This window comes from Rhinolophus sinicus, linkage group LG05 (genome assembly GCF_036562045.2).
Source record: "Rhinolophus sinicus isolate RSC01 linkage group LG05, ASM3656204v1, whole genome shotgun sequence".
NCBI lineage: Eukaryota > Metazoa > Chordata > Mammalia > Chiroptera > Rhinolophidae > Rhinolophus > Rhinolophus sinicus.
In genome coordinates, this window is record NC_133755.1 from 166940591 (window position 1) to 166967972 (window position 27382).

A 27382-nucleotide genomic window follows, 5' to 3' on the forward strand; every position below is an offset into this window, starting at 1 on the left:
TTCTCCTCCTCCTTGTCCTTCTTCTTCTTATTCTAAATTTCCAATCTAGTGTGGAGTTGTACTTTGGTAAAATATAATAAAAATAAATTACTAATAAGTCAAATTAGGATAAGGATGTGCAGAATACAAGTCAAAAGCTATATATTTGACTCAACATAAAAATCTCATTTCAATAAATATAATAAAAATAAAGGAAACAAAGGAGAAAAGAAGGACAAAACTGTACCCATTTGTCACTGGAAGTGCATGCCTAGGTGATTAGTAGTAAAAAATCACTATTATATGCATAAACTGTAGATGTTCTAAATTGTAAATAAACAAAAAGTTGTAAAGGAAGTAGGGTTTCCCTATGTTAACTGCCTATATGCACACTTTAAACAAACACTGTGCATATCAAGATTTAAATATTATACTCTGATAAATGAGTTTATTAGATTATCTCATCTGGATTGGAGTAACAATGATATTTGCATAGGATTATACATATGTAAACTGTAAACTACTTCTTTATTTTGTTTTTGTAACATTCCTCACAGAATAACCACCCTCATAGAGATCTGTTGATGAAAATGAAAGAAGAAATTTTATAATTTCAGCAAGTATGAGGTATTCATTTTAAATTTTGATCCCAGGTAAAGCAAGGGATGCTGTATTTTAAAAAGTCATCTTCAATATCTTATCAGTAGCCAGTTCCAATTATTTATCCCATAAGGTTGTAGTTCAATTTAAATTACCTTTTCATGAAATAAATGGATTGTGGATCCATTAATTTCTTAGATGAGGATTTTAAAAATGAATAATAAATGTAATAACATTTCACCTGCTATGGACTGAATTGTATCCCCTCCCCCCTAAATTCACATGTTGAAGTCCTAACCTCCAATATGACTGTATTTGAAGATAAGGCCTTTAGATGAGGTAATTAAGGTTAAGTGAGGACATAAGGGTGGGAACCTGATCCAATAAGATTAGTGTCCTTATAAGAAAAACAAAAAATGAAAAACAAGAAAAAGAGAGAGCTTGTTCTCTCTCTCTTTCTCTCAGTGTGTATTCATGTGTATGTGTGTATGTGTGTGTGTGTTTGTGTGTGAGTGTGTGTGTGTGTGTGTGTTTGTGTGTGAGTGTGTGTGTATACCGGGGAGGAAAGACCATGTAAGGACATAGTCTGTAAGCCAGGAAGAGAACTGTCACCACAAACAATCAGTTAGAACCCTGATCTTGGACTTCTATTCTCCAAAACTGTGAGAAAATACATTTATGTTATTAAAACCACCAGTCTACAGCATTTTGTTATGGCAGCCCAAGGAAACTAAGGCAATCAAATTCATAAAGTGTTTGCTGACAACACTTTGCAGATAATACTATCAAGATCATGTTTCCTCACTGATGGTTATTTTTTTAAATAATGTTGTGACCTAGCAGTATACAAAACACTCATTTTTCAAAGTTTCTAACTTTTAATGGTATCAGTTAAAAGAGCAAGTCAGGCTTTCTTATCGGTATGTTTAAATGTTGGGACCAAACTGATTTTCTATTCTGAAGAGGCACAAAGAGTTTGTTCTGTAGTTCAAACACTCTTGACATAACCTCCCCTTGATACCAATAGTAGCTGTTTATGGTCAGGTTCCACATTATCACAACTGGTTATGTGGGGAAAAAATAAATGACAAAGGATCCCTAATTTTTAGAATTTACGGGTTTTTTTTAAAGTACATATCTCTATCATGGATAATATTAACCTACCAACATGAAGTCGCTGAACACAGCATTCAGAAAAAAGGCTAACCATCAGTTCTGATGAGCCAATGAAAGCCACCTCCAATATATCGGTTCTTACAGAATTCACATTTTGTAGTATGATGTCACTAAGAATTGTTCACTTCAGCTGGCTTTTTATTTTATTTTTATTTTTTTTGTAAATCAAGACTTTGTCAATGAAGGAAGTATCACATTGACTTACATTCTCTCACAATGTACTTAACTTAGGTAACTATTCCAGAATGTTTTCCTGATGTTGGCAGTTGCAGCATCAGAATATACACTTAGAAGGAACTTAAACTGCCAACTGCATTTGTTGACAAAATAATGCTTCCTAATTTTATAAAATTTAGAGCTAGCTGTGTGTCTTAGCAATGAAGCTAAAAGATCTAAAAGAGAGCAGTGATTTCTTCCTTCAAATCTTCATCATTTTCACATTGCACATATACTGCAAGAAGTGCCCCAGAAGCAATAGCTGTACATTCGCCAAGTTACAGGGAAAACGTGCTTTGCCAGATTTACTTATTCAATGAGTTGGTTTTCCGTACTATTAGATAGTTTCAGAAATCGTCGATCTAGGATGGCATCAGAAAGTAGTACCTGAGGTACCTTCTTTACCAGAGTCACTGAACGTTTCTAAGTATGTTTGTACAGTCATTCAGTAGTATCTTGGCAACTCTACGAGTATTTTAGACTTAGCAACTCAAAACGCCACTTCATATAAAACTCATGAAACACTAATTATATGTAGAATATTGGACATATGCTTCTCTCCATTTTTTAATTCAACACTTTTTCTTTCCGAGACTTATTTATTTAAATTATTTAAATTTAATCCTTTATGGGTTTTTTTTTGTATAAATGATTAGTAAATGTTGATGATTTCACATATTTTTCAGCTTAAACAGCTCTACAAAAATAGATTATGGTTTCAGCATTTCACTATCCATTTGGGATAAAAACAAAATTCAATATATAAGCCGACATAGTTTCGGGGATATTTCGTTGGACCTCTTCTTGCCCTCATTTCTGTGGAATCAATTCCTATTGTCCTGTCTGCATTTGAATATGATTGCCACATTCAGCAGTGTGTCTTATTAAAAGGAAACAAAAAGTTCAGTGAAGCTTGTGTGGCCACATATGATTGAAGTTAAAGTAAACAATGAATTTCATTTCCTAATTTAGAAAATAATATTAAATATTAATTTATAAGATAGACTTGATTAAAATTTAAAGTGATTATAAAAACAAATTTATAAAAATAAGTGCTTTAACATTCTCAGATGTTTACATACTTTTGGGTTACAGCTGGCAAAGTAACTTTAAAATGTCATACATTATCAGATGGCTTTACTGCATGTGACATACATACAGCTTAAGGCACAGGCAATTTACTATATGAATTTAAAAACAAAGTGTTTATATTCTATTCAATGACATGAGTTCACCAATTATGTTTTTAGATATTGCAACAATGTCCAACTGCTATAGATTTTTCTAAATGCTTATTCTAATTCTCTGTATACTTACTGCCTCACAGACTGGTAACAAGTAGTTCATGAGCTGGCCACCAATCCTTGGATCACACTGTGAGTAGCACTTTTGTAGAGAAGTCTTTCCCAAATGTAGATGTAACTCAGTACATTGCATCATGAAGAGATTGATGGTAAAGAATTTGTATTATGCTAAGCGAAGTACCATAAATCAGACAGAAAAAGTCGAGAACCATATGACTTCATTGTTAAGTGGGATATAAAACTGAAAGCAACAAAGGAACAACACAAACAAATAAAAAAACAAAAACTCATAGACACAGACAATAGGTTAGTGGTTACCAGAGGGTAAGGGGGTGGAGGCTGGTAGATGAAGATAAAAGGGATCAAATATATGGTGATGGAAGGAAGGAGAACTGACTCTGGGTGGTGGGCACACAATGGGATATATAGATGATGTATTACAGAATTGTACACTTGAAACCTATGTAATTTTACTAACCATTGTCATACCAATAAATTTTAATAAAAAAAAGGCAAGAATTTGTAACATCTAGTAAGACTCCCTCATGTGCTAGATATTGGGCTAAGTGTTTTACATGGATTATCTCATTTAATTATCACATAACTCTAAGAGGTTCATACCATTTCCATCCCTATTTTACAGGTGCAGAAACAGTCTTAGAAAGTTGAAATAACCAATTCCTATTTCATATTGTCTTACAGGATTAGTTGAATGAAAGACAAATTGGGCTGTTATTTTGGGAGTAGAATTTGAAGGAAGAAAAAGAGCTGTCTCTCCTTATCCATGGTTTCAGTTACCCACAATCAAACACAGTCCAAACATATTAAAAGAAAAACTCCAGAAATAAACAACTCATAAGTTTTACGTTGCATGCTGTTCTGAATTGCGTAATGAAATCTTACACCATCCCGCTGCATCCCGCCCAGTACATGAATCACCCCTTCGTCCAGCACATCCAAGCTGTATGTGCTACCCCAACATTAGTCACTTGTAGTCATCTCAATTATCAGATCAACTGAATTGTAGTTCCTGTGTGCAAGTAACCTTTATTTTTTGTCATAGTTATTCTATTTTATTGTTTATAATTATTGTTAATCTCTTACTGTGCCTAATTTATAAACTAAATTTTATCATAGGCATATATATATATATGTATGTATGATAAAACATAGTACTGTGTATATATAAGATTTATTACTATCCATAGTTTGGTACTGGGGGTCTTGAAACTTATCCCCCATGGATCAGGGGGAACTATTGTACTGGTCCACAAGTAACTCCCTTCATTGGCCCTCCCTTCTTTCACATCAAGTTGAAATTATCTTGATACATGAAAAATGGCCTGGAGAATGTTTAGAATATGGCCTTTGCATTGACATGGTTGTGTGCAATATTTATTGGTAGATACCTTCGCCCTGCATTTCTTCTAGGAGAGGAGGATAGTCACAAGGTGGCAGGCGATTTCAGGCTCAGGATGCTGGGCATGGGTTGGGGAATAGGGGGAAGGAACAGATTGGAAAATAAGGATAACTGATCTCACCTGATCTCCTTTACATACAGGTTCAACTTCTTGATAATTCTCTTCATTTTTCTTCTTTTGCCTTTGACACCTTCCCATTCCCTCCTCCACTTTGGTTAATTTTCTACTGAAACACCATAGGGCTAGAATTAAGCCTTTTGTTTGATTTCTACTTCGAGCAGTGCAGGGCGGAAAAGGTGAAAGTATCCCCTTGTCCTCACTTCTGATTTTCAGTGGCCTGAGTGACGTCTAAATGCCTGTCCCAGATAATTAAATAAAGAGACCTACAGTTTGTGTCAGTTCTCTATTCATGGCAATAGCAGCAACTAATTTTAAAATTAAATCTAAACTAATTGTGAGCACTACACCAATCCCTGGTTCATCAACACCTCCGCTGTGCTTTCATATTGCAATGTAATTAGCCTGTGTGTGCACGTGTGTGTGCACGTGTGTGTGTGCATATCTATCTGTGAGTTTCCACAGCTTTTATCTAAGAATTCTAGAACCAAAGAAGTGTCTCAAGTATCTCTAGGTACTTTCTAAAAAAAATCTAATCATATCCTATCCCTGCTTAAAATCTGAGTAGTTTCTCACCACCATAAAAATAAAATCCAAACCCCTTAATTAACAAGGATATTAAGGTTCTTCTAGATCTTGCCTGTGCTTGTCTTGCATTCTGGACCTTGCACACTGTTAAGTAAAGTGAATGCCTTGCTGTCATTTGAAACTTTTGTCCCTTCTTTAGCTGGTCCCTTTTCCATCTCCCCTTTTACCTGTGTAACCAGAACTCATCCTTTAAGTCTCAGATGTTGCTTCTCCTTGGGCAGAATCTCCCTTGACATGATCCCTTGGCCTTGCTCTGTGCTCCTGAAGCCGTCTTCCTTTCCTTTCAGTCTTTGCAATGCCCTGTGGCTATTGTGTATTCAAGGCCAGTCTTCTCCACTTTTGTAATTGCCTTGAGGGCGGGAGCCTTGCCTATACTTTTTAGCAATGTATGTAGAGCAGTCGGCAAAATACCTCACTCATGCAACATTCTTAGTGAATAAATGTTGAATGAGTAGAGCCAGTCTAAATTATTATTGAAAAAGTTGCTATGACCTCCAGAAAATTTCCCACAATTGACATCACCTGATTTAAATTACATTATGCTACATTTCTTCAACCTTTGTAAATATGATTAGCATTGCAATTTATAGAATTTTGTGCTTGTTCACATACATTTTTGAAAATAGTGTTTTTATTATGCTTTTGTTGTATCTCTGATGATAATGTAATGTGTGAATAGTTTTAAAGAATTGTAGTTTTATTATCAGGTACGCAAAATTACTCGAACTCATAACACAAATCAAATTGCTTTATTCCCTAGATTTAAGTATTTTAATTGAATGTAAACTGGTTTTACTAAAATGTTTTTGAACAATTTTTAAAATGAAGACTATTGTATTTCTGGGATTTTTTTCTTTTGCTATCGATCTGCTTATTAAATTATTTTTTACTGATACAATGCAAAAATAACACTCATGTAGCTCTTGTCAAGTTATGATTGGTAGAATAAGAAATAATATTTCCTGTTGTTAATATCAGAATTTATGAAGTAGAAAAAAATCTTATTATTCAAGTTGGATTGTGAAATTTTTCTAGGGAATGATTTTGTGGGAAGAGGACAGCCTCGTGCAAGAATGGCTCCGTGTAAAGATTACTGTACATTTGTGAGGAATAGTTAGGACAGGTAGCTTTCTGTGAAATGTTCCCCCTGCTCACCCACATGATGCAGTTTTATTTCCAGACCCCAGATAGGAAAAAGAGCTCATAACTGGGAGACAGATGGAGCAGCAGAAGCTGCGCCAGGCCGTGAACGTGCCTTGTAGAGAGTTCAGCACTTCTGAGGCTGGTCAGCACCAGCTCAGCGGGATGCACTCCAGGCCCTGGGGTGAACAGGTGGCTGCAGGTCGGCACCAGCTCAGTCACACCACTGTCACCATCAGCAACAAAAAGAAAAACTTACACAGGTTATCAGGCAAGCTGCCGGCTCCCTGTTTGCAAGTCTGTTTTCTGGGGAATTCACCAAAGCAGAATCAATATGCCTATAAAACTAAACAGTGAAAATCCTTTAACATTCCCTGTAAATGCATAACACAACTGGTATACAGACAAAACAGTTTACATATATGAAAACTAGGAGTTGCTTTGCGGATGTTTTTCAGCCACTTTTTATTTGTTAGCCTTTCCTAACACTTTACCTGTGATAGATGTAAGATCTTAAACAAAACTTTAGCCATTAACACTTCAAAAGATATTTGCCAAGGAATCCCAGTTGAACATTTTCTCTAGCACATCTGGTTCTCCTTGATTTTGTGACCTCTTGGATTTAATACCAACTCAAATTTCTGGAAGCGGCTTATCTACAGTGAGGATGAGGGGCTTTGACCAACCGGCAAAAGGGATTTAGGGCTCCACATCACGAAACCTTCTGACTTCAAATTGTCTGTAGTCATCGATGAAGGTTTAGGCCTATGATGCGTTTCTCTGTGTTGCTGGGAAAAAAGGCAAGAGGTCACGCTTTCTCTGCTTCTAGCCCCAACGTATGATATTTGCTTTCGTAAGCTGAGAGTGTTTTTTTTTTTTTTTTAATACAAATAAATGTAAGTCATTTCGTACATTTTAAAAAATTTTGGGTTTCTTGTTCAGACTGCACACACATAAGTCTCACATAATATTAAACCTTGGAGAGAAACACAGTCCAGGCCTAATCTTTATGTCAAAAAGTAATTCTTTTTTCAAGTTATGTCATTTTGATTTTAAATATATACTCACAGGAAGAATTTCTTAAGAGCCTAACTGGTTTTATTTTTACCCTTTTTTTTTTTTTCAGCATGACATGAATTATATAGCTCAGGTCTTTAAATTGATTGCTATGATATAAATGCGAATAAATCTAGTTAAACCAGTTTGAGCTTTTTTCAGTAGACTGAGCATATCGAAAGATAAATTAGTCCATCATTTTATTTTCTTTAATCAGTTTGACTGGTCATCATATCGGTGATGGTGAGTAGAGAAGGGCTTGCCAGAAAAATACTCAAGTCATTTATCACGAGGGAGCAGAGCTGAGTAGCCTTGTGGTAATAGACTTATAGTACTTCGAGAACTTCCTGTGGTCTCTAGGCTAACAGTTCCTAGGCTAGAATTTATACCTCCACCCCCATCTCCTGCCACAGTTCTCTCAATGCTCCAGCCCTACTGACTCTCTAAATTCCTTGAATGAGCCGTACTCTTTCCTATGTTAGATGATCTACCAGGAACCTTCTACATCAATCCCTCTTCAACTTTTCACCTGAATAATCCTTTGGGTCTAAGATCAGACACCACTATCTTAGGAAAGCCATTTCTGATCACCCCTGTCCCACCCACCCTCACATATGCACATACACACCTGACTAAGGTAAACCCCCAAACCCCTCCTCCTTATAGTACTGGTCCCTTCTTTACCTTCATAGCATCTGTAATTCTTATTTAGTGTCTGTTTCCCCCACAAGTCTGTAACACTATAAGAGCAAAGAATAGCGTGCCTCATTCTCCACTGAATCCTGAGCATTGTAGAGAATCTGACACATCGAGGGTGATAGGTAAATGCTGAAGGAAGGAAGGATGGAAGGAAGGATTTCTCTTTTCTTAGAGCCGTTACTTTCAAAAACATGCCATTATAAATTCTTTCTCTGTCCCTTGGGATATAAATTTGCTCCCAGCCTTTGCCAAGTTTTAGAACAGAAATTTCTTTCTCAGGCACCTGGGAGCCATCCCTATGAAACGTAATCAAGAGTGATAGCAAACCCTCATCCCCCAGTTTCTGTGGGAAAGTGGGAATCTAACTTAGATAAGTGACAATTATCAAATGCAGATGGCTTCATCACGTTGACCAAATCCCCTTAATGTCCTCTAGCACTTTCTCACTAGCTCATCCCAGCATTTAAAATCCCTCCCACTTTTTGTTTCAGAGGATTGGGTTCAGTGTCTGGTCTATTGAAATACTCTTCAATAAATTCTGTTTTGCCTATTTAACTGTCCAGTGCCATTTTTCTTGGACACCCTCTTGGAAAGGAATCACAGCCACTCACATGAGGCTTGGCCTAGCGTATATGTATGTCCACGTGAATTAAATTGGAGTTGCACCCCTCATGGCAGAAGCTCATGTGCTAGAGGAGACCAAATTAAAAAAATTCAAACCCACTGAATAAAATATCAGTGAATTCCCATTTAGTGAGCAAGATTATTTGGGGGAATGGTATTGTTTTCTTTTAATGCTGTTATTTTGAAATAACATTAGAAGAGGGGAAAAAGCATCTGGTCACTTCTAAGCAATGCAAATTTGAACAATGTCCAGGAGCAAAATCTGTGGTTGTCATGTTTCTGAGCTAAATCCGTGCTCTACCCCATGTAATGCAGCTTATATAATGGTCTTGATTGCAACGCTGAAAGCTTGCAGAGCTCTCATTGGGAAGGAACACCCTGAGTGCCTGAGTCTTGTTTTCTTCTGATTTTGATGGGACCTGATGGGCTTTGTGGTCTAGTTGTAAAGAGCTCTGGACTTGAGAGCCAGGCTGCCTGGTCCATATCCCTGCTCCCCCAAGATTCTAGAACATCTTCTGACTCAGTCAAAGTTGAGTAGCATAGAATCAGATGACTAAAAATTGCTCAATAAATGTTAGTTATTGTAATTGTTAATATCTTTATCTTCATCATCACTTCCCTTACTGTGAAACACAAACAGGATATTAAGATTTCACAACTTTCTCCTCTGCACAAAAAAAAAAAAAAAAAAAGAAAATACAAAAGAAAGAAAAGAAAAAGAAAACAGTCATTGATGGGGAGCAATGATGGCTGAAAATAGACCTTAGCCTTGCTGAATTGCTTCATTCCTACGTAATTCTGAGCTCAATTTGTGAGATGTTTGTCTTTCTCTCTCCCCACCCTGGCCCCTGATGTTTTTTAGTGATGGATGGGCAGACAGAGATGAAGTCATTGAAGGTTATGAGGTGGAAGCCAACGGGGGAATCACGATAAAGCTACAGTCTCCAGAGGTCAGGTCCTTTGATGATTATTTCCTGAGACTAAGGCTGGACACTAATACGAGGAATCCCTGGTTCCCTGAGTTCTGGCAGCATCGGTTCCAGTGCCGCCTCCCGGGACACCCTCTGGAAAATCCCAACTTCAAAAGAATCTGCACAGGTAACTGGTGTTCACAAAAATCATGCCTCAGAGGTTTGCTCGCCTCCTCCAGCCCCACTGCCGCTTGCTGAATGAGAGTAGAAGGTGCAAAGGCTGGGGATGCAAAGACTAAATGGCCATCTTTATTTAAGAATAAGTAGAATGAGGAGGGGAGTAGGTATTGCCCCAGGGATTCACGTTTCTTTTTTCTGGAAAGACTGCTTTGGTCTCTGGTGGAGCAAGTGATCAGAAGAGATAGCGGCATCAGTAAAGGAAAAGCAAACTGAGAATTCAGGTATCTAGTTTTCAAACCAAAGGGAAGAGATTTTATTGCAGGCATGTTTCTGAGATGTTAGCCACAGACATAAGTAAGAAACACTGGTTTGATGGCTTTTTCTTCTTTATGATTTGCTTGCCTCAATATACAAGTCAGGAGGAGATGGGATAATGTCACCTAAGGCCATTCCATCCACATGGGTGTATGTGGGCATAGGTGGCAGGGAACTCTGCACTGTCATCCATAAAAAGGAATGATGGTTCCAGTGATCAGATGTTTCCCAAGCATTGCTGACTAGCATATTGTCTAGATCTTTCAGGGGGTTGGCGAGCTTCACAGGATGTCCTCTGCCAGTAATGACTTAATCTAGGCTTCTTAACATGCTAGTTTTATGAGTATTATCATTACTGCATAGAGCCATTGCTGTCCCCTGGCCTTTCTCAGTATTTCCCATGCTGCAGATAGATCATTGTTGGTCTACCATGGTGCCATTCAAAGCCAGCTGTCCATGCATGATGGGCAGGCATTAAGTCCTGTATCCATGACTAGATTTATAGCACAGTTGTGTGGCAGGTTCTCATATTTCGTGTAACTAGGCTGAGCAGATATTATTTAGAAAAGTCTAGGACCTATTTATTCATATAATTCACATATATAAAACCCTGTATTACAGCAAAAAGGGGGGGAGTTGGGGACAGGGAAATATATAACTCATGACTCTCGACCTAGAGACATTTGTAGTCCCTTTGAGTAATTCAAACACCTCATGTAGATACTACAGATAAATAAAAGCCAAAGACAGTGAGTTTTTGTAAGACAAGGTAAGGCGATGGCTAATTACATAAAATACTTTTAGTTTTAATAATATTCACACATTGATGTTAGATAATTATTTAAAATACCAATATATTTAAATGCAGTGACATATGTCTGACTTGGTAAGGTTCAGCAGAGTTCACTGAGAAATTGCCTGGTGTGGATCTGTCTTCAATCAATCAAGATTTTTAGAACTTCCTCAGTATGGCTTCTTAGGAGGTTGAGAGCCATGGGAGTGGGGCTGTGTGGGGCGCAAGCGACAATTAGCTACCCATCTCTGTCACCTAGGAATCTCAACTGACTTCTCCTGTCTCCCAAATAAGAGACCGACAGAAATTAAACACTCTAATGAGTCTAGTGATTTTGCCTCATTTGCAAAATGAAGAGATTGGGGGTAGAGGGGCAGCAGTTTCCTTGGGTCCAATGGCAGCAGCAGAAGTAGAACATGCATCTCTTAACACCACTGTGCTTGGCTCCTTTTGGACTTAGCATTTAGTGTTATGTTACCTTTTATTGTTCTCTAATCGTTTCCTAATAATTTTGTTTTCTTTCTTAAAATGTAAGATGTTGGAAGATAGAGAGCTCTTGCAACCCTCATAGAACTCTGTACAGCGTGGATCTCTGGAATCTGTCATGTTTTGGTGTTGAATTAATCAGTTAATGTATATTCTTTTAGTGTAGGGAGTTGATGAGTTTGACTGTCTTTACACTAAAAGTTAAGGACAATTATTTAGTAAACGAAATATATTTTAGTCATTCAACATTCAACAAAATTTACTGAGCACCTACTATGTGCAATGTTTTACTCTAGGAGATGGAAATACAGCAGAAAACAAAGGAGGAAAAGAACTGCTATCAATAACCTTACATTCTAGTGCAGGGAAATAAACAATAAACAAAAATAAATTAAGCAAAAATATATTCTTATTTAGTGAGTCCTAAGAGCATCAGAGAAAGTAAAGAATGGGGACAGGAAATGACGGGATAGAGGATTTGCAGTTTAAAAGAGAAAGGTAGGAGAAAGCCTCAGAGAAGGCGACATTTGAGTAAAGGTGTGGAGGCTATGAGAAAGTGAGCTGTGCAAACACTGGGGGAGGGCATTCCAAGCAGAGGGACTAGCTAGGGAATAAAAAGAGGGGTCAGCCTGCCTGGCTTAGTGGAAGACCAGTAAGGAACCCAGAATGCGGGAGCAGTGAATGCTAGAAGGGTCGGAGGTCAGTCAGAGGAACACAGGCGAGCATGCATATCGTGCAGGACTTAACGCCTTAGTGAGGACTCTGGCTTTGTTCTGAGTGACATGGAAACCACCGGGAAGTTCAAGTACAGCAGCGACAGGATTGCCTTACTTTTTCTGAAAAGAACCACTCATGATACAGTTTTTAAGCTTTGACAGAATGGGAAAAGGCAGAAGGAAGCAGAGCAGTGAGAAGGCTGGTGTAATACAGGTGAGAGTGTGGTGGATGGGGCGATGGTAGTCACAACCCCGGTGGAGAGAAGTGGTTGAATTCTGAATATATTATTTTGAATGTGAGGGGATTTGCTGACAGAATCATCAAGAATGACTTTGGTCTGAACACCTGGAAAGAAGGTGTCACTATTTCCTGAGGTGGGGAAGACTCTAGGAAAAGCAGGCTGGGGAAGGAGCAGGAGCTAAATTTCAGACAAGTTTGAGATGCCTACTAGTGATGCCACTATCCATGTCACGTTGTCATTGTGGTTCATTAGAAAAACTCAGAAGACTGATCACTAAACATGCTTGAATGTCTTTGTGTAAGAATTTCCAGGATAATATTTTGTGACCTGAGTTCTCAAACAAAAGTGGAACTCTGTGGCCACGTTTAATAATAACATTGCATGTCACAGTACATGCAAATGTCAAGGTTAAAGTCTGAACTTGGTTAACATTCATAGCAAAAAATAGCAGTGTTCCAATTTATAAATTGTTCCTATATTATGCTTGATGCTCAAAGGTACTTTTAAGAGCTTCTCATGTAATTACAACCCTGAATAAACATGTTTATGTTTGCATTCCATTCTGGAATCAAGTTTCAGCAAATATTTTTCTCGGTTCTTCGTTCTAAGGAAGGCAGAAAGCTTCTTTAACTTGTTTATTTGGAATTAATTCATGAAATTTTTTGATCTTTACTGCCATGGAAATCCTAGAATTTTATCATTGGCAGTTGGTCTATGCTATCTATGTGTGTATACATACGTTCTCGTAAACTCACCCTGCTCTTCAGTGCTGCAAAATAGGCTTCCATGTTGTTGAAGAGCAATATAAACTTTCACTTTATCTATCATTCTTATCTAGTTGAGATCCTTGAATATAAATAAATTGTATAATCTTCAAATGAATATGCAGCCATATTTATGAAAATCAGTGCGATAAAGTAAAATTAACCTTTCCATACAATAGATAGCTACTGTTTCTGTCACTCATTTTGATCTCTTCTAATTGGGTCACTAGGGGTGGTTTGGAAAGTTTTGATATGGCAGTTAGTGTCCACAGAAACCTTTATTTAACTTAATCTCAGATGTCACTATTTAAATAAAAACTCCATGTGCACTAGATTGTCAATTTGACTATTAAGAGTATTGAATCCAGGCTGAATGATTTGAGAATCACTGTGGCTAATTAAAAAGTACTTCATGCAAAGTCTACATCACTGCTTAATTAGTTGAGAATATTGAGGCTTTGCAGATGTGTTGGAAAAGCACTAACGGAAGCATCAAAGCCTAACTTCTAAAACATTTATCATCGTCAGGATAGTGAAAAGAGTAGGTATAAAGCAAATCAAAGTCACTCTGTTCCAGTAAATGTCTTAGTTGCTTACAGCATTCGTGTCATGTTTGCAATTCTCATCTTTCCTGATGAGAATTGCCAGAAAGATTTGATGGGAGCTGAGAGACTATTGCATTTGGAAATTCAACCACTGGGTCCCACACTGGTTCAGTTAGGTACCTACCACATGACTTGGCGGACCTCACTTCACATCTAAGGCTCAATGTCTGCAACTGTAACATATTAATTTCTACTTCACACGGGTGATGTGAGAATCGAGTGAAATAATATGAGTAAAATACTTTGCAACCTGTAAATTCTTACATAAAGGTAAAGTGTTGTTATAAGTGTTATGTCTTACCAGAGAGTAAATAAGTTATGAAATGGGCAACCTCATTAAAATTTATAGTTTTTGAAATGATAAATTTAATATAACTACAGCCCAGGATGTGAAAACTAGAAAAAACAAGTACACAACACTTAATTAATCACCCTTATACAGTGTAAATATGGATATTTCATTTTTTGCCATATAGGTTTTTATAATTTTGTCTAATTATCAGAGCAATTAATACTATGCTTTAACATGTACAAATTAGAAATATAGAAAAACATAATAAAGATGAAGAGCATTTCGGAAGTGCCTTTATGTAACCACTGATAATCACTGTAAATATTTTATATATTTCTACTAAATACGTGTCAAATTTGTGGTGTTTTTTTTTTTTCATACAATTTAAAATTTTTCTTTGTCATTAGAATCTTTCATTCTTAGAAAAGGGCATAACATTCCACAGACAGATAAGCTATAATTTATTTAACCATTTCATTCTTCCTACACATCTAGACTGTTTTCAGTTCTTCATGAATTATAAAAAGAAAGCAGCTCCTGTGAGACAGTAACAGTCTTCTTCCTAAACCTTTAGTTTTTTGCATTTCAGATAATTTTCTTAAGATATATTTCCAGAAGCTGAATGATTCAATCAAAAGATATAAACAGTTCTAAGGCTTTTAAAAATAAGGAGTTCCAAAAGACAACTCCTACCAGCACTGCATGAAATTCTCTGATATTTTTATTCACTTTGTTTTCATAGTTATAATCATAGGGTGCATATATTCTGTATCTTGTTTTCACTTACGATTATATTTTATTTTTTTGATGTTGCTGCATGGCCCTTACAAACCCCATTTTAATAGTTCCATAATATTCTACAGAATGAAAATGCTATATTTACTGCCTTTCTTACCTTGTTGTACATTTAGGTTGCTTCCAATTTCCTTCTTATAAGAAAACACTGAATATGGTACAGAATTTTTGTGGTTGTTTTTGTTACTATTTTTGGGCTGTTTCCTCCCTAGAGACTCCTAAATATATCATTATTGATCTAAGAACACGACCATTTTTGGGTTTCTTAAAAACATATATTACCATTGTCTTGTAATATGGTGGTATTAAGATTTGCTGAGACTAACAGTATATTAATTGTATGAGTTTAGCAGCTTCACTCTGTCTTCACCAGCCTTTTTCACAATCCAGTGACTTTATAGTCATTTTATATTTTCCCCTTATTTATTGTACCAACTGGGAACAGACGGGCACAATGCCTTTTAAAATCTGGTATGTATTTATTTTTTGTTATTATCCAAGACATAATGAAAGAATTTGGATAATATCTGTAACGTTCACCCAAAGCTCAGGACTTGTCAGATAGTGACAGCTAGTCTGATACAACAAAATTTCAACACCTCTAAGCATGGGTACTCTTGCCCTAGTAGCTTAGAGATGGCAATTTACAATTTTTAGATTGGTACTAATTTTTATAATGTATTTGCCTCACTATTAAGGTTCAAACTTTATGGACTTTCCATTTTGAATTAACTTATTATATAAGGTTGGATAACATTGGTTCCATTAACATTTGATCCAGATTAAGATTGTCTATACACTGAGATAAGATCCAATTTATTTAGGTAATAATTTCTCTTTGCCGTTGGAAATTTAGCCTACATATTAATATGTACTCCTGGAGAATATTATTTGCCTTCAATCAAGAAGTTAGTACTATTAATTAGAGCTTGTGAAAGACTTCACAATTTCCCCTCCCTGTATTTAGGTCCTTTGAAATATGAATTTGCAGCTCCTGCCATTAACAGGTACAGTTTTGTTCCCTACCTGTTTAATCTGGATTGACCTTATAGCTTATTAGTTCCAAGTGTAAACCTCAAGAGGCTTCACCGACTGCCATTCTCTTTCTTGGAATCCTCCCTCAGTATATGTACAAGCCTGAGTTAGTCTTCAAACATACGAGTGATAATATGGAGCATAAACTGGGTGATCTCTCAGCTGCGGTGATTCTGGATAAGCCATGTCCCAGCCAATGTACGATCTGACTGATGATACATGAGTCAGCCCAGCTAACATGAGTCATGCCCAACCCAGAGTAGCAGAACTTCCCAGGTGACTTCCAAATTCATAAACTAAATAAACTCTTGTTATTTTAAACCATTCAGCCTTGGGGTGGTTTTCTATGCAGCATTATCTTGGCACTAGATGATTGATAAAGGGGCTACATAAGCTCATAATCCATGATCCTCATATGGGACAATGTATTTGGTTTAATTGAAGGAACTTATTTTCTCAACCCAATGCTAGAGTTCTTTCCCTCTTATAAAAAGAATGGTACAACATTGTACCCTGCATCTCATGGATAAAAGCCAAACATTTTTTAAAAAGCCAAACGTTATTTCTTTGGATAAATACCCAGGAGTGGAATTCCTGGGTCATAGTTAGTTCTATTTTTATTTTTTTGAGGAACCTCCATCCTGATTTCCATAGTGGCTATACCAATCTGCAATCTCATCAACAGTGCACGAGGGATCCCTTTTCTCCACATCCTCGCCAGCACTTGTTTATTGATTTATTGATGATAGCCATTCTGAGAGGAGTGAGGCGGTATCTCATTGTGGTTTTTATTTGCATTTCTTTAATGATTAGTGAGGTTGAGCATCTTTTCATGTCCACTGGCCATCTATATGTCCTCTTTAGAGAAATGTCTCTTCATGTCCTCTGCCCATTTTTTAATTCAGTTGTTTGTTTTATTGGTGTTGAGTTGTATGAGTTTTTTAAATAAATTTTGGATGTTAACTCCTTATCAGAAATACCATTGGCAAATATCTTCTCCCATTCAGTAAGATGTTTTTTTGTTTTACTGATGATTTCCATTTCTGTGAAATAACTTTTTAGTTTGATGTAGTCCCACGTTTATTTTTTTCTTTTTTTCCCCCTTGCCCGATGGAATATATCAGTAAAAATATTACTAAGGGTAATGTCTGCGAATTTACCTCCTATATTTTCTTCTGGGAGTTTTATGGTTTTGGGTCTTACATTTAAGTCTTTAATCCGTTTTGAATTTATCCTTGTATATGGCAAAGAAGGTGGTCCAGTTGCATTTTTTTGCATGTATCTGTCCAGTTTTCCCAACACCATTTGTTAAATAGGACGTCTTCACCCCAATGTAAATTCTTGCTTTCATTGTCACAGATTAAATGACCTAATAGGGATAGATTTATTTCTGGGCTCTCTATTCTGTTCCATTGATATATGTGTCTGTTTTTATGCCAGTACCGTGCTGTTTTGATTACTATAGCCTTGAATGATTTGATGTCAGGTATCGTGATACCTCCCACTTTGTTCGTATTTCTCAAGATTGCCATGGCTATTCAGGGTCTTTTATGGTTCCATATAAATTTTAGGATTATTTGTTCTTAGGATTATTTGTGTCTTGGCTTTTTAAAATACACTTTTTAAGAATACTTTTAGATTTACAGAAAAATTGTGAGGATAGTACAGAGATTCTGTATAGCCCACAATCAGTTTCTCTATTATTAATATGCTAGGTTAGTTAGTATATTTGTTAACAATTAATGAACCATATTGACACATTATTATTAATTAAAGAACGTATTTTATTCAGATTTGGTTAATTTTAATCTAATGCCCCTTTTTTCTTCTCCAAGATGCCATACAATGGATACCTCACTATATTTGGTTATCATATCTCCTTAGGCTCTTCTTGGCTGTAACAGTCACAATAAGACTGTCTAAAACACGGAAATTTTGTAGAAAAAGCATAGGGAAAAATTGGATAAAGCCGATGTTGTGTTTAGAGACAAAACACATGTCATGAGATTATGTTTTGAGGCTAGAAATGGGCAACAAGTACGGCTTTGAACTACAGTGCCCCAATGACACAAATACACTAGTGACTTATGATACTTCATAGAAATGAAACTCTTCCTGGTCTTGAGTTCAAGACGCCTTTCTCTTGGAGCCATCATTAAGAAACAGTAATGTCCTAAACATTCTCCTTAACATCATTGTTGTGGAAAATAAAAATGGCTTATTAGGGTTATTTCCTATAACATTTTTAAGGTAGGCCAAGGTCATGAGGACTGAATATATTTCAGGTAGGAGAGGAAGGAGGGCAGTGGAGTCAGTGCAGTGCAGCTATGCAAGCTCATTGGAGGATTGAGCTCCTGCCCTAAATAGCTGTTTCTACAGGGCTCTTCCCAAGGCTTCCAGGGACAACTGATAACTCACTAATTGTCCTGTTGATGGTTTCAGGTTGAACTCTTCTGACCCCACTTCACCCCACAATTTCCTTAACTTCTCCATTGATGCAAGACAAGCAAAGAACTTTTAAACACAGGTGCTTGAAGAGACGTCTCCATGGGGAAATTTAGAGTGGGAAGACTTTAGGTCAGGTTGTTTCTCAGGCTGGTAAAACTCTGAGGGCTGGATTTCGACAGGTAAGTATTCCAGGCACCTTACATGTTAGGCAAGGATAGGCTCCTGCTCTTTCCCTGCTTCACATTGTATTTATTCATCTTAGTCAGGGGCAGTCGTTCATAAAAACAAATCATATTCTCTTTGACCACATCTGTCTATAGTGCACGGTTGCCAAATGTTTGAAGCTACCTTCTGTATACTGTATGCCAGAAACCAAATGGGATTTTCTGCAATCATATTTATTTATATTGCTCTCTAGATTTACAATTCCTCTATGGATAGGATTGCTAATCAAAGCATTGCTATAACTAAAATAAAAGTGTGACCTACTGTCCTCAAGCTCTTTTAAAATATCACACACACACACACGCACACACACACACACACGCACACAAAATTTCTTCTCTAGCCCAGATCAGTACACGGGTATTAGTAGACCCTTATTTGAATTCTGGCTTTAGTCCTTGATATGTGTGGCTTTGGAAAATTATTTTTAACACTTTGAGGCCTCAGTTGCCTCATTTGTAGCATGGGAAATTATATAAAATGTTAGAGGGTAAATAACAAAATTAATTGAAATAAATTGTGATGCTCTTACACAAATATTTATATAGTAATATCTTAATTAAGTTATGTATCTCTTTATATATACATACATATATTTAAAACCATTTTATCTAAACATGACATATATATCATAATTCTTAAATTATTTTAAGAATTTATTTTAAATTATGTTCATCTAAAGGTTTAGCTGGTATTTCTTTCCATTCTCTTCAATTCTCCATCTTTCCAGTAGCGTATATTCACAAGCTTCCAGGATATCAGCTCAGGACAATTTTTACTGCTTCTTGAGAGATTGAGAATTCCATCCCAATCTTCATCTGATTCCTTACCTGAGGAGAACAGAACCCATGACCCCAGGGAGGACACTAGCTTGGGCCTCAGTTGTCCTTCATCCCCACAAGGTCAGGTGAAGCCAGTGCCTTGGCTTCTCTGTAAGAGCCATGCCAATGGTTTCAGTGGGGCCCTCCTGATTTCACCTCACCCCATCTTGGACCATCTGTTACCATCTGTTATGTGCTGGTCTTTGAATTCTCCTTGAGGTCTCTGTATTTCCTGCAGCGATTGTCAAACTTCCTTCTGAGACCATGGTTTTCTTAAAGGTTGTGATCACTGGATAGACTTTTGCATCCTCTCGCTCACCAAGCACATGACAAGGTGAGTGTGTCATACTCTGAGTTGAATGAATGGATGAGGGATGTGATTAAGCATCACTCAGAGATTCTCTGGCCCAAATCCCTCACTGACTTAAAGCTCCTATTACCTATTATAAGACCAGTGCTGTCTTAGATGGAGGCCCATGACTAGCTTGAAAGCTGCTACAAATTTCATAGTGGATGGAAGGGCTATGAGGGCTGAGTTCACATGTTTTGTGGAGGACTGGGGCCTAGAGCAGTTAGGATTCTGGGACCTCCCTTGTACTTGACTGAGATATGGTGCTGTGGAGGGAGGCCATCAGGAAGGCAAGAGTTTGGGTGCTTTGGAAGGAGCAATCAAAGATGTATAGATACAGAGAGGCACCCAAAGTGAATCACCTCAGGATTACACTTAACTTTTAAATGATTTTCATACAAATTATTTCTCAAATTTTCCAAGAGTTATTCTTGACCGGCCTACATGCCAATGTCAAGCAGGCTTTCTATTAACTTCAGGGGAGAAAACAGTGCAAAACTACATAAACTACAAAGTGCACCAAGAAGTACCTTGAATGGCAGAAAGAATGGCTGCGTGGTCATGACTGGAAGCCTGAGCGATGCTGTGCTTCCCTTCAAATCTGTTGGTTGAGGGGGAAATATTGAGGATTCATGGTGCATGCTTTTCATTCTTCCTGTGAAAAGGATATTGGTTGGTTGTCTTAGATACTATCATTTGATTGAATTTGAAAAACAACTCAAGAGATAGGTAAACAGGCTTCCAGAGAGAATCTATACTGTTTTTTGTCCATTTTGTTTTTTTAGAGCAGTTTTATATGCACAACAGAATTGAGAGGAAGTTACACAGATTTCCCATATACTCCCTGCCCCCATACAAAGCTATCCCCCGCCATTATCAATAATCCCCACCTGACTTGTACATTTGTTATAAATGATAAACCTCCACTGACCCATCACCATCACCCAAAATCCATAGTTTACATTAAGGCTCACTCTTGGTGTTGTATATGATGTGGGTTTGGACAAACGTATAATGACATGTATCCACCATTATGGTATCACACAGGGTATTTTCACTACCCTCAACATGTTCTGTGTTCTGCCCATTTGTCCCTCTCTGCCCTCCAACCCCTGGCAACCACTGATCTTTTTACTGTCTCCATAGGAATCCATGTACTTTTAAAGAGTATTTACTGGGAAAACAATGTTAAAATAATAACAGAAGTGTATGGGATATTTTTCTACATTCCCATTAGCTTGTCAAATTTGTTTTCACTTCTTTTTTTACATTATAAGCTTTATCTTATGCATAACCAATTCCTACATGTCATAGCAATATTGTTGGTCCACTACAGTTTTTATCTTGAATTAAAAAAATCTTTTTTTCTCTTCTGATCTTTGTTTCCCTCCTCTTGCCCATGTCTAAACACTGCATGTCAGCCTTATGTTATCTCCACTCTACTAATTGCTTTTATTTTACAATGCTGCTGTGTTTTAAATACTTGGATGTTTCAATAGGAAGAAACAGGACTTAATACATATATTCTGTAATAAGGGCAGGATCAATCAACTATTTGAGGGTAAAGGTAAATATACCTATGAGAGGTGCATTCTGTACTTTTATATCTCCGACACTGTGTGTGTGATGAAGTATTATGGAGTCCAAAGAGTAATACAATGATATCTGTGTCCACAGAAATACATAGTCTAGTTGAGGTGATGGCACATATTCACGATTCAACTAATTAACAGGACCTAAGCATATAGAAGAGCAAGATAGGCTGAAAATAATGACATGGAAAATTATGAGATACAGAAACTTTCTGGACAGGGAAACCCATGCTCTAAAATTTGCTACGTGTGATGTTCAGATTCACAAAAGGAAGAAAATGTGATGAGGGTCGTGAGGTCTTCACTCTCAGGCCAAGTGTTCTCAGAAGGAGAGCTGCTGGGGGTCACCACCCTGGCAGAATTTAGGCACCGACAAGAATGGATTTCATGGAGCTGTGGGGCACATTCCATTAGTTGTCCTGGGATGCTTGGTGGGATATGTTCATCCCAGTGTGACGTAGAATAATGTCCTATCCCAACCATGGCTATGAGGGTTTGTACCAGCCCAGAGAGAACTCACCAGGGGAGAAAGAGTGAATCTCTGCAGAATAAGATATACTGTGCTTTTATGCTTAACCTTTTTTTTTTTTTTTTGGCTAAGGACAAATAGATAGTGAGCGAGAAACAGTGGGAAAAGGTATTGTACAAACCAGAGAGCAGAGACTAGCTCACTATTTTGCATGTGTGTACATGTCTATATAATTTAAAGTCTTGTTAATAAGTGTAGAAACCTATCATAAGCAAGGAATCTAGTTAGTGATACCTGGAAAAGTCCTTCTAAGACCCCTTGCTTAGGAGATACACAGAATGAATTTCTATCTCGAGTGTGTTGCTTACTAGGTCTGGGATCAGAAGCAAAATCAGTTTCTTCAGCTGCAGAATAGGGTCTAATGACCTCTTCATAGGGTTTGAAGGGAGGTAAGCAGAGTACAAATAGGTCAATTTCAGTTTTGTCCCATTTTTAAGAAAGCTTTCTAACCTCAAACATACTTATTTTTTGAAGATGACTTTGAGCTCGTGGTAACTGGCAGTAAAAATGTATACCCTGGACAACATTTGCCCTTGAAGGGTGGCCTGAAAGTCAGCAGGTTAGTTGAAAAATAGGCCTTAAGAGTGTGTGATAGATCGCTCGGAAGTAAGAAGAAAAATCATAGGACTAGAATGGAGACAGCATATTGCCTATTTATCATTTCAGGGAAATGAGCTTGTCTTTATTTCTTAAATATTCAGAGGGAAGTGTGCTTAGATCACTACTTAGATTTTCATGAAATATGTGAAAGAGAGTTGGTTTCTTCATGGGAGTCTCTTATTATCTCCTTTCTGTAGGTGGCTGGAGGCTAATACACCATGCATATCAGTCTGTGTGAGGCGCACTAGTCTTCTACTGCTGCCTTAACAAATGATCACAGAGCTACCAGCTTAAAATAACACCCGCTTATTATCTCGCAGTTCTGTAGGTCAGAAGTCTCAGTATAACATGGCTCAGCTGGGTCTTGTGTAGTGTTTCAGAAGGCCAGGTGGATGAATCCTTCCTAAACTTATTTAAGGCTCACTCTTACAGTTGTTGGCTGAATTCTGTTCTTTGCAGCTATAGTACTGACACCCTGTTTCTTGGCTGCCTGTCAGCCAGCAGTTGTCCCTGTAAGTTTCTCACATGCTTTTTCATGGGTTCCACATGACTGCTCCAGCAAGAATGGGTCAAGCCCTCTCACACTTCAAATCTCTTCAATTTGTCCTCTGCCACATTTCTCTGACTCCAGCCAGAGAAAGTTTGCTGCTTGTAGGGCTCCTGTGGTTTAGATTGGTCCACCTGGCTAATCGAGAAAACTCCCCTATTTTTAAGACCCTCAGCTTTAATTACATCTGCGAAGTACCTTTGCCATGTGACATAACATTCACAGGCTCCAGAGATTTACACATCTGTAGAGGCCATTGTGTCTACCACAAAAAGTTGAAAGCTATTATTCCTTATTTATTTCCAGAGCATATTGTCTTGCTAAAAGACAGTTTTTTATTTCAGTTAAATGATCTTGGCAACCCCTGCCATCTAATAGGCCTGGAATATAATCTCTCAGAGAAGTAGTTGATGGCATTTAGCAGACACTAGTTTGCATCAAATATCTGCTTACTTGGTTTCTGGGATTCTCTCCTAACATGAGTAACAAGTGTTTTCTTGTTACTGGCCTTGTTATGGTTCTAAGTGGTAGCATCTATTTTCTATATTACCAAATTGAAAAATAAAAAAAAGTGATTCGTATTGATAACCATTGCCTCATTAAACCTAAATACATGTTATTTGAGACAATGGTCAGGAAAGGCATTAGAGGTAGAGTTTCTACATTTCCTGGTAGTAATGTGGGTAAACATAGATGGTGCATCACCTGTCATCATTTGGTAGGATTTCGCTGGTAGGGGAGACTCAGGTTCCCTGATAAGAGCCATTCCTGTCACCGAGGATGTGCTGCTCTCAGGAAGGAGTTCAGCTTCTCCTCATATGGAAAATGGTTGCAAGTGCCTAAAACTCCCAGAGACAAAAGCCTAAATCCTGAGGTACTGATTCTTGTATCCATGTTTTATCATTATTTTTGCCCAGCTTGAGCAAAACATCTCTGGTTCTCTCTCCCTCCTCTCCTCTCCTCTCCTCTCCTCTCCTCTCCTCTCCTCTCCTCTCCTCTCCTCTCCTCTCCTCTCCTCTCCTCTCCTCCCCCCTTCCCCTCCTTACCCCTCACTTCCCCTCCCCTTCTCTCTTGGTCTCTCTGTCTCTCATATTTATTTCCTTTAAGCCTAGAAAGATATAATGGGGAAACGTCAAGTCACACATTATTGTTATAAAATCCTTGTTCTTCAGGCTGATTTTCTCTTCTTACTCGCTTTGCCTTTTCCTCCTTCAACCATTTCACTGCTAATGAGGATTTCTAACTGGCGTGAATAGTGGTAGAGAAGTGAGGTGCAGGTACATTTGAGCCTAATGACTAGCCCCAGTGTGAGGTCTGGGGAATGAGCAGGTGAAAACCAGTGGCCAGATTTGGTCTTTTTAGTCATCTCGGTAGTTCCCAGAATGCCAGTGGCAGGTATGGGTAACTGAGTGGCTTAGTTCTCACCCTAAGGATGACTTTTCATATAAAGATCTGGAAGCTGGACCCGGACGGACTGACTTGTGTATAACTGCACAACACAAATGCCATGGAAATTTTTTATACGGTATTTAGAAATTTGTCCCTATTATCCTCCTTGCTATATATGGGGAAGCCAAGGCCAGAATTTGTTACTGGCGTGCAGTTTCATTAGCCAATATAAACAAGCTAAGACCAGAATGCAAATCTGCTGCTCTCTCTCCATACGTGCTTCCCACCAGTTTATGTCTGGCAGGTGTGGAACAGTCCTAGGGAAAGCAGGTAGGCTGGACTGGAGTGGTATGGGGTGAAAAGCACCTGGTGTATCATTATCTCCATCTTCACATGCGACTTGTGTGCCATGATGCCCTTTTCCTCAGTAATAAATCACCATACGCTTGAGGTCTTTGTCTTGACAACCTTATTTTCTTTCAGCCCAAGAATATTCCGTGGTCCTGGTGATATATGACCAGACCTCATCCTTGCATGAATTCCTGTGTAAAGAATTTCTTTTCATTTAGAAGTCTTTTTTCCTTTAAAACTCAGCCAAAATTTAATGGGGAAAAAAATCCATTGTACAGTCTCACTCTTAAAGCAAATATGAGTTTCCAGTTGCAGAAGTCTTATAGGTACTATCTGCCTTCAGTTGGGAGTAATTTAGAAATCAAATAAGAAATTCTTTTCATTGACATTTTGCGGATTAAATCTGAAGCCTCTTGAACTTCATTATAGCTACATGAATATTGTAAGGCTTAAAAACTTGGCTGTGGTTTTTGAACCTCAGCCAGACGGTATTAATAGTGTTATAACTGATATTTATGTAATGCCCTTTCTTCCAAATGGTTTAAAGCACTTACTGCGTCGTCGTTTCAGTCTATATCCATAAAATACAAATAATTTAAGTGGAAGGCCTCATTATCCCATTTTAGGAGTAGGAACCCCAAGGGTCAATGAAGTGACACAAACTAACAAAGGACACAGTTCTCTCCTAGATATTCTCCAGCTGTGACTCTCTCTGGGAAAGTTGCTTTCACTACTGAGATGCCTCTTATTTGCATTATGTTGTGTCAGGTATGCATTCAGTTTCAACTTCTGCTTTAACCGGTTCCCAGCTCCTGTGCCCCTTTCTCTTCATTTGTCCAACCACTTGATTTCTATCAATAACTTCCTTCTACTGCAAGTCCTGGAACATCATTCTTAGTCTTTAAAGTTCATGAGACCCTCCCAGGATATTCTTTTTTAGTAGATCTGTGTTCTTGATAATCCCTTTGCTAATGGGAGAAATCCTGCCATGGAAACAGTCCACTGAATGGGTGCCGACTCTGGGCTCTGTTACCTTGCAGGAATCTGCATGACTCTTCCATTACTTCCTGCTGCCCAGGTCCCAACATGGGTTCTCTTTTTCCTGCTGAATGTATTTACCGGACCGGGCCCCTAGTTCCAGGAAGGACTTCCACATTGTACAACTCCAGGGTTATCACTGTATTCTCTGAGAATGGCGCCCTCCAGAGATGTGAATGTAGCAACCCAGGCAATACTCCTTGGGTCCAGAGTTCTGTCTCTGCACTAGAACCAGGCAGCAGGCTCTGGAAGCCCACTTCCAAGTCTTCATGTTCCAGGTTCTGCCTGAGGAGGTCCGTAAGATGCTAGCAATGCTTTTATTTCTGTATGGCTGTTTCTTTCTACGACTTTTCCTCCTTTAATAAGAATGTACAGAAGTGGTAAAATCATAACAGGCCATCAAATGCAATTATACACTCTAATATTTGCAAAGTAATAAAGAAGCTGAATGCTTCAATAAAATTAGTTCACTTGATAGAGATGTGGCTAAAATGTTCACAGGACAAAGGACAGAAAAGCAGCGAATGCAAATGTGGGAATAAGGGACAGAGATATTAAGCCAGCTTCCTAGAACTAGAATTGAACCTGCTCGTGCCCTGGCATTTTCATAGAACGTGGGGTCTGTGTGCCATGACAGAAACTCAGAAAGCACCACTTCCACAACTTCCCTGCCAGGAAATTCCCATTCTAAAGATACAGCACAGGGATGTGCTTAGTAAATCAGACTTATATTTTGTATTTATTTACAACAAAATTCGCAAAAGTGAAAAAAATGGTAACTATTTGAAAATACTATAACAAACATCATTATTGAATTTTAAAATAATTAGGCAACAGACAGGAATACATAATTCACAAGAAAGAAAAAGATTTATTCCCCTAATAATCAAAACAAAAGGACCAATTTTTCACCTATCAAAGTGGCAAGTATGTAACAGAATGATAGTAGGTAGTGTTGGTCAGGATGTAATAAAATGGACACTCAGATAGGCAGCTGATGGTAGAATAAATGGTTCAGTTTCCTGAAGGACAATTTTTCAATATGCATCCAGAATGTAAAGCAACATCTTATTGGGCAATTTTACTGCACCAGATTTATACCAAGAAAATGATCAGATATGCAATGACACAAACATTTGTATGGAAACAGGACAAATAAAACCTTCCCATGTTCCTAAACCACAACAGAGCAAATATTATTAGATAACTGCCCATATGTATATTTTTAAAGACCTTATTTTCTTAGAGCAGTTTTAGGTTCACAGCAAAATTGAGAAGAAGTTACAGCGTTTGCTTACATGCCCTTTGGACTCTCTCATGTACCGCCTTCCCCATTAGCAATGTCCCCACCAGAGTGGTACATTTATTATAATTGATAAACCTACATTATGTGACCCATCTTTATCCAAAGTTCATAGTTTACTTTAGGGTTCACTCTT

At 37.8% G+C, this 27382-nt stretch overlaps 1 protein-coding gene across 6 annotated transcripts in view; it reads left to right on the top strand.

Moving 5' to 3' along the window:
• Positions 1-27382, top strand: part of GRM1 (glutamate metabotropic receptor 1) — a 334828-nt gene that overhangs the window by 229075 nt on the left and 78371 nt on the right. For all 6 annotated transcript variants that reach the window (XM_019744494.2, XM_019744493.2, XM_019744495.2 and 3 more), the window contains exon 4: positions 9783-10018. In XM_019744494.2, coding sequence (XP_019600053.2) covers positions 9783-10018 — 236 coding nt within the window. The remainder of the gene's footprint in view (positions 1-9782; positions 10019-27382) is intronic.